This window comes from Neltuma alba, unplaced genomic scaffold, assembly GCF_004799145.2.
Source record: "Neltuma alba isolate B1F8T4 unplaced genomic scaffold, ASM479914v2 tig00005518_pilon, whole genome shotgun sequence".
Classification (NCBI taxonomy): domain Eukaryota; kingdom Viridiplantae; phylum Streptophyta; class Magnoliopsida; order Fabales; family Fabaceae; genus Neltuma; species Neltuma alba.
Genome location: NW_021634142.1, coordinates 53,393 through 67,485, shown reverse-complemented (window position 1 = coordinate 67,485; position 14,093 = coordinate 53,393). Strand labels below are relative to the sequence as shown.

The window sequence follows — 14,093 nt, the reverse complement described above, 5'->3', positions numbered from 1 at the left end:
TAGGAGAAGGTGAGGAATGGCAAGGTGGCGTTAATGGAGATGCTTCCCATGATCCCATCTCAACCGTAATTTCCACTTCAATAGTTAAAATTTAATGTAGTAATTAGAAAAATTTCCCGTCAAAGAAGGGCTTGAGAAAAATCCCCGGGAGCTAGGAATCACTGAAGCCGCATAAAGTAAGAGACTGTAAGCCGTTGGATTATATTAACGGAAAGGATCATGCCATGTCAGCAGAAGTGACTTTATCGTTCGCACGTTAAAGGAGCCGCAATCACGGAGCGGGCATGCTTGATGATGAAATAAAAAAACTGTTCGGATAAGACTTTTATTTATTCCAAAATTTATTTCTATTTAAGGTAATCCAAGTCAAAATAAAAAAATTATAAATAAGGATTTGTTATGTGTTTTGATAACGATAATATGGATTTTGATAACAATTTTATAAATAGGTCATTGTGTGTAATTTTTTAATTTTAACCTTTTTTTTGTGATTTTTCCTTTTTGTTATTATCACTGCTCTATCATCCACCATTTATTCACATCCTAATATCCTATTTTTAAATTGAGGTTTACAAATATTTTCTTTTCTTTTAAATAGATTTTTCTTTCGCACTTCCGAAAACTTGTTCTAAAAAAAATTAGATTAACATCATCTTTAATTTTTAAAATTTATTGTATCAAAGTTTTTAAAATTTAAATTTATTTTAGTTTTAATCTCTAAAATTTGAAATTAGTGGCTTTGATTTCTGAAACTTAATTTCATTTTGATTTATCTAGATATTTATATCTGGCGGCGGTGATGGGCCTGAGCAGTCAATTAGGCATAAATGGTGGAGAAAAGCGTTGATAGGAGATTGGAGAACTGGAAGCGCAGCTAAACGGAGTTTGTTTTTTTAAATGCACGTGTAGGTGAATTGAAACACTTGAGGTGATACATGAGTTCATCCTAACGTCAATTCAAGGAACAAATGCTCACCTAAGGGCATTCAAGGTTCCATTCAATAGAGAGAAAAGTGGAAAGAAGAGAAAAATTAGATGACGTTATATCTCATACTACTACGTTTTTTTAACTTTTTAACTCTAAAAAAATGAAGAGATTTTGAGGAACAAATAATACATCGCAACAGAATTTTTACTTCCGAAATGTCAAGATTACAAATTTTTTTATGTATTGTGAAATTAATTTTTTTCCCCTCTATTTTTTCATGTTCATTTGAAGATGAAGGATTAAAAAAAAATTTCCAGTTTTATCATCCTCCCATTTTCTATTCACCCTTATTCTGTCCCCATCCCAACAAAACATAATAGGAAAGACAGGAAAGTAATTATGAACAGAATACATGCCATGGGCTTGATGATACCAATACATAATTTTTTTTTTATTAATCATAAAAAACGTTTAAAAAGAGCATCACATTATTGCAGCACGTTTTAAGAGTGACAGAGAGAGAATTGGAAGAAGCAATACACTTCGCTTTTCAACCAACAATATCCAACAAGCCAAACAGCTAACGAACCACAAGAAGCTTGCTGCTAATCATCATCCTAACATAAACGAGCACTAGGACAACCTAACAGAACCTGGTGACCACATTCAATAATAGAGAATGAGAGCAAATGGTAGTAAACAATGAAGGATCTCTCAGAGATTTCATGGTTTCCAGAGAATGGTGGTGTCTGCAATCATGGAAGTGACCACATATGGGTCCATGTTAGAGGCTGGCCTCCTGTCCTCAAAGTAACCCTTTCCTGCTTTCTCTGTGTCCCTCCCAACTCTAATTGATGCACCACGGTTTGCAACACCCTGTCCAATTCCAATTGGCCAGAATAGTGAGATATTTTTTAGCACATTATTACAAAACATCTTAATCTAATCACCTTAGTTATGAATAGAAGCATGAATGAGTCAAAAGTAAGGACTTGAATCTTACCCATAAGAAGGTTTCGATATTGGCAGTCTCGTGCTTTCCTGTCAGACGACGCTCGTTGCCTTCACCATATGCAGCGATGTGCTCCTTGTGCTTCTTGCCCAACTTCTCGATTGCCTTCTTGATGACTTCATATCCTCCATCATTTCTCATGGACTTGGTACTGGCATATTATCAAACATTTGTCATGCATGAGGGTGGCAAGAAAACGAAAAATAAACTTCATACTACTAATCCTCCCACAGGCATCAAAGTTTTACCTGTAGTTTGCGTGAGCACCAGCTCCATTCCAGTCACCCTGTTACGTAAAAACCCAAAACAGGAATGTCAACATGGGACATGGATATTTGAGAAATCAAAATATTTTGAAAACAGGGAATTTTTTTATACCGGAATTGGCTTGGGGTCAAAGGAAACCACCACACCAGCAATCTCACAGATCCTCTGTTACCAAGAAACAGAGATGTTAATTGAAACTTCACCTTTAGACCTAGTCAATAATTAGTCTATCACGCAATCGAATGCTAATAGAACAATTTTCTTCCTATACAAGAACAGGTTCTTTTTGTAGTTTTTAAATCGTTGCCATGCGGTACCTCCAAGATGTAACGAGCACACCACAATTCGTCACCAGCAGAGATACCAACTGCAGGACCAACTTGGAATTCCCACTGCACAAACATACTGAAAAGGTAAGAAAATGATAAAAATTTGTTGAACAAGACCGAAGAGTAAGACAATGAGAAATAGAAAGATTGCAATATACTTGGCCAGGCATGACTTCTCCATTGATTCCACTGATGCTGATGCCAGCATATAGGCAGGCTTTGTAATGTGAATCTACAATGTCACGACCAAAAGCCTTGTCTGCGCCAGCACCACAATAGTATGGTCCCTGGTATAATGAGATAGAAATGTTAACAGATAAAAAATTCTGCTTTGTCCATGATCATATCTATACATTTAATTTAATATCAAATATAATATAATTAAATAAGAGAAAAGGAATATTATGTTGTGACATGTAAAAGTAGCTTCAAATCACATAGCGCTAGCATGGACTAAGAGCTCTATAAGCATCCTATGAGGATCTTACCACTTGTGTTGGTCTCTATTACTTATATTTAACATTTAAGTAATTCCTACTTAGTATTTGAAAGTCAAATGAGGAGGATTAAAAAAAAAACAGACTGATTAATTTTGCGAAAGTGTGCATGTTTAAGCTGGACCTTAATGAGAAAATTAAGTGGGTGTACAAAACTTGAAAGGAAGAGAATCTTCACCTGAGGTCCAGGAAAGCCACCAATAGGCCATCCAAGAGGCCAGTGTACATCTTTCTGCAACAAGGTGTATTCCTGCTCAATGCCATACCTATTTCCAAATGAAATAAAGGTATAGAGTAAGCAAAAAGGCATTAAGTCATGAGCCAAAAGATTATTCTGATACAAACATTAAATTAAAACACAAATAATACCAAGGTTCTTCGGCAACAACATCAGGATGGCTAAATATTTTTGCGGCAGAGTGTCTCTTGTTCGTGGGAATGGGTTCTCCAGCAGGAGTGTACGCATCACATATGACCTACGTTCATAGTCAAACATCATCGAAATGAAACCAATGTAATTATTGCAAAAGCTGTTAAAAAAGCCAAAACCTACCAAGATATTTTTACCCCTTCTGAATGGATCTCTGTAAATTGCTTGTGGGCTGTTGGTAGACATAAATAAATATTAGAAATACAATCCATGCGATTTTACTTTAAAGTATTTATTTTTGGGGGAAAAATTCCAAACAGAGTTAGTCTATTGAAAAATGCTTACTATAGGATCACTTCACTATCATCTCCAGGAGCTTGACCGGTGCTAGAACCATCATAATTCCACTTGGGCAGCTTTGAAGGATCACTAACTGGTCCTGGGAGAGTCTTTATATTCCCAAAACATTTTATAATTGTATAAGTAAACCAAAACAATATAAGAGTGATTTCATTCGAAGGTTGAGAGATTTAATTACTAAATTACCCTAGCTTTGCTCCTCAGGTCCATACCAGATCCACCGATCCTAAAAGATCACAAACGGATCAGAAATAATTAAAGAGTGATCGGTGGAAAAATAGTGGAAAAGTGTTAGGTAAGCAGGGGAGTTGGATGAGAAAGAAGCAGAGCAAGCAGTCAGCGTCATTTTAAGTCATTACTGCGTTAGTTGAGATTGTCGTCAATTAAAAGCCAGCAACAAAAAGGAAAGAACCATATTATTAACTGAAGACAAACAGGAAAAAAATATCTCAGAAACGTCAAAAAAAAAAAAAAAAGTATTCATGAAGAACAGAAAACTGAATAGAAAATCAAAAAAGAGATCAGAGTAAGCTTTAAACAAAAAGAAACAGGGGAAACATAAAGAAGAACAAATGGTCTTCCCCCTTTCTGTTCAGCTCTATTTAATGGAATTTCAAAAGATCAATACTCACAATCATAAACCTAAATCACTGCTCTTCTTAAAAACGTATTTCTTATATTCTAGGAAGTTTTTCCAGAGGTTAAGTAGGTGCACGCAGCGGAAAAAGTAAACCAGAGCACAGAGAGTGATCGATCAGCAAATAGACGAATAAACAGGCGAGCACGTAAATTCATGCATATGAGGAAGAGCCAGAAGCAAGACATACCATATGTACTCAGCGATCACCTTCTCGGTGGACTCCGAGAGGTCGAGGTTGATGAGATCTGAAAGCAGAGACATCTCGGAAACGAAGGTCTTCTTCACAACTAGAATCTGCGCAGAGACTGACTTTCTCTCTCTATCTCTGCGCTCTTTGGATTCAATACAAAAGGTGTGAGCGGAACCCAAACCCGCGCAGGTTTTTATAATGCCGTCCCCTACTTGGAAAGCATCAAACAACTTGTAAAATTTGCGATTATTACTAAATTTCTAAAATTAAATACAAATAAAGTCCACAGCCTGTCCAGCCTGCAATTCGTTTGCTATTATTAATTTATTTAATTTTTGTCACTGAATCTTTTTACTTTTATTGTATAATACCCCTCCGGTCTTTATTATAAGACCCAATTTGACTTTTTATTTGGTCCTAATTATAAGACCCAATCCATTTTCTCTCTTATATTTATGCATTTTTTTCCAAGATAATCCTTCTAATAATGATAGTTTTAGCTAATATACTTAATTAGCAAGGATATTTTAGGAGTAACAACACTTATTTATTATAAATAACCAATTTAATTTACTTCCTTAATCTTCTCAAATAAGTCAATTGGGTCTTATAATTAAAACCGGAGGAGTATAAAATAACATTTAAAAGTCAATATGTCAGTTCTCAAACTCAAGTAAATACTTGTGAAAACAGTAAGTTATTGCTATATTACTCCTTTTAGTACTATGCTATGAGAAAAAATTTTATATTTAGAATAAGAGAAATATTATTTTTTAACACAATTAAAAAGGGTCACATCTCTAAAGATTAATTGGCATACATATACTATCCATAAAAAGTGAAACACAGAATGATTCATTTAATGTAAATTGTTCAGATTATTGAATATTAATTTATAAGGGATGACGTTTCTTTTTTCTTTTTTCTTTTCTTTTTTTTTTTTTGGTTTTTCCTTTTGTAACATTTTTTTCAAATTTTATTGGATAAGAATTAATTTAGGATTGCCGTTTTGAGAGCTCCATCATGCCAATGGTCTCATGGGGAAGGAATCTAACAAGCGGAACCCCCTTCGTTCCCCGGGGGAAACGGGGGAACTGGCTGTGCCTGTTTCCCATTCACTTGAAGATTAGGTTGGAAAAAACAAAGCCAAAACTAAAAAGCGGAGAAGGGTAGGCATTGTAAATTTGTGAGTGTAATGAATAAAAATATAGAACGAGTTAATTAATGATTCGTCGTTGTCGTTACTATCTGTGCTGCGGAGTGGGCTTTCACGCGGCAAAGAATCACGTGCCGTGATTCAGTCACTCGGTTGGACGCGTGAATATACGGCAATAATTAAGGTTTACTATGTAGAAGTGAATTTGTTTGAGGCTTCGGGCGATATATTTAATTATTTATGCAGTACTAATACTCTTTTCATTTTTAATATAAGACTTAATTATTGAGTTGATTTTGATCTTAAATATAAGACATATTTCTCATATTTATTAATTTTTTTCTAAATTACTCTTATGGATCTCTCTCAGTCACAATCAAGTAGAAACAAGAGAGATGATATTAAGAAAGATCATTATGGTATTTTAAGAAAAACATGTCATATTTCTTATAATTAATTAACTTTTTTAATATAATCAAACTAGTTAAATAGGTTTTATATTAGGGACAAGAGGAATATCATATTTGGTTGGATTTGGATGGGATAGAATCGGGGAATAATTCCAAATTCTTTGCAAGTAATGGATGAATCTTAAGAGGAGTTTAACAAGCCCTACAATCACTTAAAAATCATATTTCCACGTGTCAAGGCAAAACTCTGGACACATATATTATTCGATTCAACTCAATATTGCTATTGTCTTGGTTTCACTTAAATGTGTTTGGTTTCATCTTGCTTTATTAGCAAAATTATTGTGTAGTCTCATATAAGTAATGTAATCACTAAAAAAATCTCGTGTTATCAACATGCCAGGACTTACTGTTGTTTCTTGTATAGATCTTACCATTAATAGGTTATTCACTTGTTATGGGACTTTTTCAACTACTGATTTGTTTATATCAGAGCTAATTAGAGATTTAATTAATTCGATCTTATATATGAAATTTTGATATACTGTGTCTCTTATATTTATATATTTGTTTCCAAAATAATGCTTATAATAATTGTACATATCAAATAGTTCTCATCAAAAGATAATTTTAACATGTATTATTGACAAGATATTTCAATTTAGAAAATACTGTATATATTTATTACAAATAAATAATTTAACTAATTTTCTAAATATTTATAAATTAATTATCTAATTTTTATATTAAGAAAATATGAGAGTAGTGTGCGTATCATTTTCACTTAATGCGAGAAACTCTTGCCCACGTTATATTTAAGGAGAGTTGAATCCATAAGTTCTAAATAGGAAAAAAGACAGAAAAATGGCATGTTAACTTAGGAATGACTAGAACATCCACTCAACTTGTAAAATCCCATTTTGGTCATATGAGACCAAATTGGCATTATCTTATGAAATGAAAAGACCAAACTGCCCCTCATTTATTTATTGTTTTTAAAATACCAAAGACTCCTACTGGCCAGCCGGTCGCAGGAGCTCTGGCTGCGGCAGTCACCAGAGCTCCGGCGGTCAGAAATAATTTTTTTAAAAATTTTTACAACTTCAGTATAACGGTTAATAACTTTTGTAACGCTATTAACAATTTCGGTATAGCAATTAACAACAGGTTTTCTGGGAAATTCAACAAGCTCCAGAAGCCGAAAACAATTTTTTAAAAAATTTTTACAACTTCAATATAACAGTTAACAACTTTTGTAACGCTATTAATAACTTCAGTATAGCAGTTAACAACAGGTTTTCTGAGAAATTCAACAAGTTTTGGTGGCCGGAAACAATTTGTTTGAAAATTTTTACAACTTCAGTATAACGGTTAACAACTCTTGTGACGCTATTAACAACGTCAGTATAGCAATTAACAACAGATTTTTCAGAAAATTCAACAATTGTCCGGCAACCAAAAACAATTTTTTTGAAAATTTTTACAACTTTCGTATAACGGTTAACAACTTTTGTAACGCTATTAACAACTTCAGTATAACAGTTAATAACAGATTTTCAGTAAAAATGCTACTTTTTGAATTTTTTGAAAAATTTGTTGTTAACTGCTATACTGAGATTGTTAATAACATTGCAAAAGTTGTTAACCGTTATACTGAAGTTGTAAAAAATTTTCAAAAAAAAAGTAGTTGCTAAAGTTGTAAAAATGCTATTTTTTTAAATTTTTAAGAAAAGATGTTGTTAATAACGTTACAAAAGTTATTAACCGTTATACGGAAGTTGTAAAAATTTTCAAAAAAAATTGTTTCCGGCCGCTGGTACCAATTGTTGAATTTTCTGAAAAACCTGTTGTTAATTGCTATTCTGAAGTTGTTAATAGCGTCACAAGAGTTGTTAACCGTTATACTGAAGTTGTAAAAATTTTCAAACAAATTGTTTTCGGCCACCGAAACTTGTTGAATTTCTCAGAAAACCTGTTGTTAACTGCTATACTGAAGTTATTAATAGCGTTACAAAAGTTGTTAACTGTTATATTGAAGTTGTAAAAAAATTTTAAAAAATTGTTTTCGGCCGCTGGAGCTTGTTGAATTTCCCAGAAAACCTGTTGTTAATTGTTATACTGAAGTTGTTAATAGCGTTACAAAAGTTGTTAACCATTATACTGAAGTTGTAAAAATTTTCAAAAAAAATATTTCTGACCGCCGGAGCTCCGGTGACCAATTGTCGGCCGATCACCGGAGCTCCGGTGACTGCCGCCGCCAGAGCTCCTGCGACCAGCCGGCCAGTAGGAGCCTTTGGTATTTTAAAAACAATAAATAAATGAGGGGCAGTTTGGTCTTTTCATTTCATAAGATAATGCCAATTTGGTCTCATATGACCAAAATGGGATTTTGCAAGTTGAGCGAACGTTCTGGTCATTTCTAAGTTAACATGCCATTTTTCTGTCCTTTTCCCTTCTAAATACTCTTATAATTCTATTTATAAGACAAAGAAAAAAGAAAATTTGTGGTCTTATTTATAGGGTTGACAAAAAAAATTTATATGAATGTACAACTTTACCTTTCATTTATTATCGTGCCAATTTTGTTATAATAAAATACATTGTATGTTAAACAGTAATAATATTAAAATTTTATTAAATTTTATGTGAAACATATTCAAAATAATTTATAAATAAGTACACAATAGGAGTGTGTGATTTATGCAACAGATCCCAACATAAAAAATGACGGCAAGTGGCAACTGCACTTGTCAGTTAAAAAAGTTGGGATAGCTACTCAAAAGTCGAGAGAAGTAATTCGATCCTTCATGCTTGTATGCTAGGATTCAAAAGCAAAATTACTACAGTACTCACAAAATAAATGTTCACATATACCTTTAGATTGGGCGCTCTTGCCCTAATCGTTTCATCAAATGTGTGCCTAGACACCCCTAGATTCATTTAAGGAAAAATCTAACTTCACCAAAGACATGAGTAGGTAGCTAGAAATATTCAATATTACATCCATAATTTAATGTTTAACTTTTTTAAAATATATATATATATCAGTATATTTAAGAAGTTCATTACTCGGGTCACGGTTTTTTTTTTTGCACGATTAATAATAAATTTAATCAAAAGTTATCCAAGGGTTGAAAACTGAGGGGAGAATTATAGCTTCACTAGCCCAAGGGATAGTTAAATAGTTTAAAACATAATCATATCAATTGAGCCCCCTAGATGCCGCTCGTCCAAACATGATTTGGGTTCCTTACATTTCAAATAATATACTCTTCCGGTTCTTAATATAGGATCCATTTAACTAATTTGATTAGATTAAGGAAGTTAGGTAAGTTAGTTAATTATAAAAATTATGACACATTTTTCCTAAAATACCATAATCATCTTTCTTAATACCCCTCTCTATCTTCTACTTGATTATGACTGATGGAGTATCTATAGGGGTAATTTAGAGAAAATTGATAAATATGATAAATGGGTCTTATATTTAGGATCAAAACTAACTCAGCAATTGGGTCTTATATTAAAGACCAGAGGAGTATATATATATATATAAAAGGTTGCCAGCAATATATGTAAATAAATATGGGAAGCAAATAAAAATGATAAGCATGGAATATGACGTAATTTTGAAGAGATTTAGAAGGCTCTCATTTCTATGTAAGTGGATAGGAATTGACACTCACATCTCTTATAGAATAGGGACCCCGAATTTCTTTACTTACTCAAAATTATTTTTAAATTTCTCAGAGCCTAATTATTGTTATTACTGAAAAATCTTTAAAAAAAAGTCTCTTAAATCTCAAAAGTTCAAATCATGAATTATTACAAAAATATTTTATCATTTAATTTTTAAATGTAATTAATTTTTATTAAAATATAATAAATAAGACTAATTTAAAATTTTAAAATTTTAAAAGTAAGAATCAAAAGATCCAATTATTTTGAGATATTTACTTTTGAAAATTCAAAGGGAAGACAAGAATTAATGGCCACTAGGCCGTCGGATGAGGAGGACACTCAGGAAGGCGGATTCGTGTGGGATCTCATGGGCCCGTACGGAGTAGCACGGATTCTCCGCTGTGCGATGGGGATCGAGTTCGACCGACACGTGGCGGTAGCCTCGCCGTTCAACGGCGTTGGCAGGTAATTTAAAGTGGGCACCACCTTCCTGGAAATTTTCACCAGTTGAAAGTGGAATCCGTCCACGCCTCATCAGAATTAGTGGAGCCTGCTGCTACTTTCTAGGCAACAATGTTGACGCGCTAGTAAAGCACGTGATTCTACTCCTCTTTCTGCATTTTAATATGTGAAAATATGTTATCAATAACTTATATTAAAACTAAATACCAAACTTGTATCTTGGTCAAAAAAAAAAAAAAATACCAAACTTGTATGAAGGACCGGTAAATACCAGTGTGGCAGTGTCCGTGACCTATTGCCCTAGCCAGGACGCAAATTTTGCCGTGGGGAGTCAATATTACGATAAAAAAAATATATTAAATATTTTAATCATTATAAAATAAAACACATTGAAATAATGATAAAAAATTAAGTGAGTTGAATTTTAAAGACTGAATTAAATTAGGGCATATATTTAAACTCAAAAAATACTTACAAATTATTGCCCAACAAAAAGATTCTCATGTTAACAATAAGATATGATCTCATGACTTTGGGAATTATGGTTAAATTCCTTAAAATCTACACCAGAAGAAAATTTGAAATGAAAAATAATCACAGTTTAAAATAATACATTTCAAAGTTTTATGAGTATTAAAAAATCATTGACCATAATTAATTAGTTGATGTCATGCCATAGCCCTTATGGGAGAGCTATTCCTCTTCTTTTCCTTCTGACGTGCTAGACACGAGGGCTTCGTCATCTTCATCAATTTTTCAGAATTAAGTGATAAAGTTATAAAGTTAAATCTTCGTTTTCTTTTTTAATTTATACAGAAATTAATATACAGTGCGGGTATTATTTTAATAACTTATTCCCGCACCAATTGTTTTTTTATATAATAGCAAGTGAAATTGAGTCCAAAAAAAAAAAAGTAAGTGAAATTATCTTCCGTTTTGAAAAGCGAGAGTAAAAGAAATGACTAACAAAAAAGTCAAAAAGATGATCACATGGTTCGAAAATTGCACAGGCCCAAACTTCGTCTCAGCCGCCGGATGAAGACTTTTTATAAATAAATCAAGAGATTCAATAATCACATTAATTAATTAAGGTTAAAATCCAGCACTCTAAAATATGTTTCTAAATGCATCTAGTTTTTTAGAATATGATCTTGGAATATTTTTTTTGAGTTGTGCTTAGTACTTAAATTATATTTTGATACATCTAATACCCTAAAATATTTTTTCGGGTGTAATTAGTGTCCTAAACTATTAAGTGTAACATTACACTAAAAAATATTTTATGATGCTGGGCATATCTAAAATAATATTTCAGGATACTAGATATATTATAAAATACCTTGTGATAATGAATGCACTTGAAAAAAAACATTTCAGAATGTTGAATATGAATCGACACATTATATAAATAATTGTGCTGGCCACAATCTCAATACAATATGTTGGTCAATAAAAATCTCAATTTTTTGCCAGCCAATAAAAATCTCAATACAACATATTATTTTACAGACAAAAAATAAATATAGTATAATTGATTGGTGATGATGATTTTTTGTTTTGTGTGCAGTTGGTGATAATGATATCAGCCCCAACAGCTTCTTTTCCAACTAATAATTGTTTCTGGTTGCTTTTAATTAGATTAGCATAATTCGCTTTCCTTATCAAAAGGTAATTTTGATCACTTTTGATTATTTGTCCCCAGATGATGGCTTTTTTATATCATCGTTAATCACTAGGAAGTGTCTTTTATTTATTTCATGGGACCTATGAAAATCGACACTTAATTACCCATATTGGAGTTTAATAAGTATTTTTATTTCATTCAAATTTTATTTGAAAAAACGTTTTGTATATACTAATTTTGAAAGAAAAATAACATTAATTACAAGTGAATACCAAAAGCCTCCATTAAAAAATTCATTGCCTGAAAGCACTTGAAATTTATTTAGAGATTTATATATATAACATGTCTTTAACAGGTGCATCTTTTATTTAGTTATATGAAACGTATTTTTTAATTATTTGCAGAACGAAAAATATTTATACATAGCTAAAGATATAATGCTTTTGGAGAATAAATTTTACCGTGAGGAATTTTTTGGCAATTTTTCTTGATTATAATGATAGTCATGAACTTAGAATTGCACAATTAATTAGTTTAATATGAGAGGCAAGTTATGATGTCCATTTTCAAAGTTAGGTGGAGTGGGTAGATGGAATGAATTGTTATATAATTAATTACTAAAAATGAAAGCGAAATTTTGTAAATTTTAACTGAACTTAATCAGAGAGAAATATGTCAAGAATGAATTAATCATCTATTAAAATCCAACAAATAAATTGTGTATGTAAGATAGAGTTCAGTTGAAGGTCACAGATGGATATGGCCCTTTCCATGAGGAATAGTGGAATAAATGGAAAAATGGAAATTGTGGTTTCAGATGTCCAAAAGGTCACCAAAGTTTTAATTATATTCAAATATATATCAACAGATGGAAATTGGAAACATACGAAATTGACTCATTCTTTTTTTCTTTTTAATTTAAAAATTGGCTTAAAAATCGGACAGTCATGGTCGCCAGGATCGGCAACTCAAGCTGAACGGTGATTCGGTGAATCCTTGTTTTCTACAGAGTTTAGTATTCTTCCGTTTTTAAATATAAGGCTTATTTTATAATTAAAAATAGTAGTACTGGATATAGTTGAATAAGAGCTGGGTCGCTGAATATGAATTGAATCCAATTAAAAACTTACAAAATTCAATTCCCTATAGACGATAAATATTTTAATAAGAAATTTTTTAGCAATTTTCTTGTAAAAATAATCTATTCACCATTAAATTTCAAATTTTGACTAAGATGCACGTTTTTACATATAAATGCCATTTTATTATTTTGCAAGTTTTTCTTTCTAATATTCTCTCCTTATTTTCTCACACTTTTTCCTTCATCCAAATATAATCTTTATAGCAGGAGCTGATTCAATTTTTTTTAAAAAAAATCAGGCTAACATCATTTCATATTATTTATCTTTAACATAGTAAATAAAACTTCACGATATTTTTTTTATTATTATTATTTCTTTCGGACAATATAATCCATGCAATAAGGTCCTACGAATCCTTAATTAAATCACATAAGAAAGCACATTAATGTGTTATTTGGCTGTCTTCAAAGGCCACTGCGACTCTAGCAATTTCTTGTGAGCCGTTTACACATTGATATAATCGATAATTATATTTTAATTATTTTAATAATTAATATTTAAACATAAGCCTGAAAATTACCACGTCGTCTAATCCTAGCATCACACACATATAATAAATACCACCTTCGATCCTAATTATAAGAGTTAGTTGACTAATTTGAGAAGATTAAAAAAATAAATTAAGTTAGTTATTTGTAATAAATAAGTGTTATTTTTCTCAAAATATCCTTACTAATTAAATGTATCAGCTAGAACTACTATTATTAGAAAGACTATTCTAGAAAAAAATACATAAATATAAGAAACAAAATAGATTAGGGTTTTATATTTAGGATCAAAGTAAAAATCAAACGAAGTCTTATATTAAAAATCAGAAATAGTATATATTATACCCCGTGGGTGTGTCTATTTATTGGAAGCCAAAGCGATGTTTGGCAAACTATATATACCGTGTGTGTGTGTGTAGCCATATAGGTAAAACTTAGAAGAATGTCTTGTTTGGTTATTTTCTTCGCAGTATATAATTGGGTCGTTGCGTTGACCACATATATATAATTAATAATTATCGGTCATTAGGGGAAAAT

The 14,093-nt window shown here is 31.7% G+C and overlaps 1 protein-coding gene across 1 annotated transcript; it reads right to left on the bottom strand.

The window, feature by feature from the left end:
• Positions 1-1,358: 1,358 nt before the first annotated feature.
• Positions 1,359-4,737, bottom strand: LOC114747948 (glutamine synthetase nodule isozyme). Its single transcript, XM_028936301.1, has 12 exons — positions 4,591-4,737; positions 3,950-3,989; positions 3,749-3,852; positions 3,587-3,635; positions 3,403-3,509; positions 3,212-3,299; positions 2,695-2,823; positions 2,525-2,599; positions 2,319-2,372; positions 2,189-2,226; positions 1,932-2,091; positions 1,359-1,804 (listed from the first exon to the last, which is right to left on the bottom strand). Exons 1-12 carry the CDS (start codon positions 4,662-4,664, stop codon positions 1,652-1,654), a joined length of 1,071 nt encoding a protein of 356 aa, XP_028792134.1. The 5' UTR covers positions 4,665-4,737; the 3' UTR covers positions 1,359-1,651.
• Between the last annotated feature and the right edge of the window lie 9,356 nt (positions 4,738-14,093).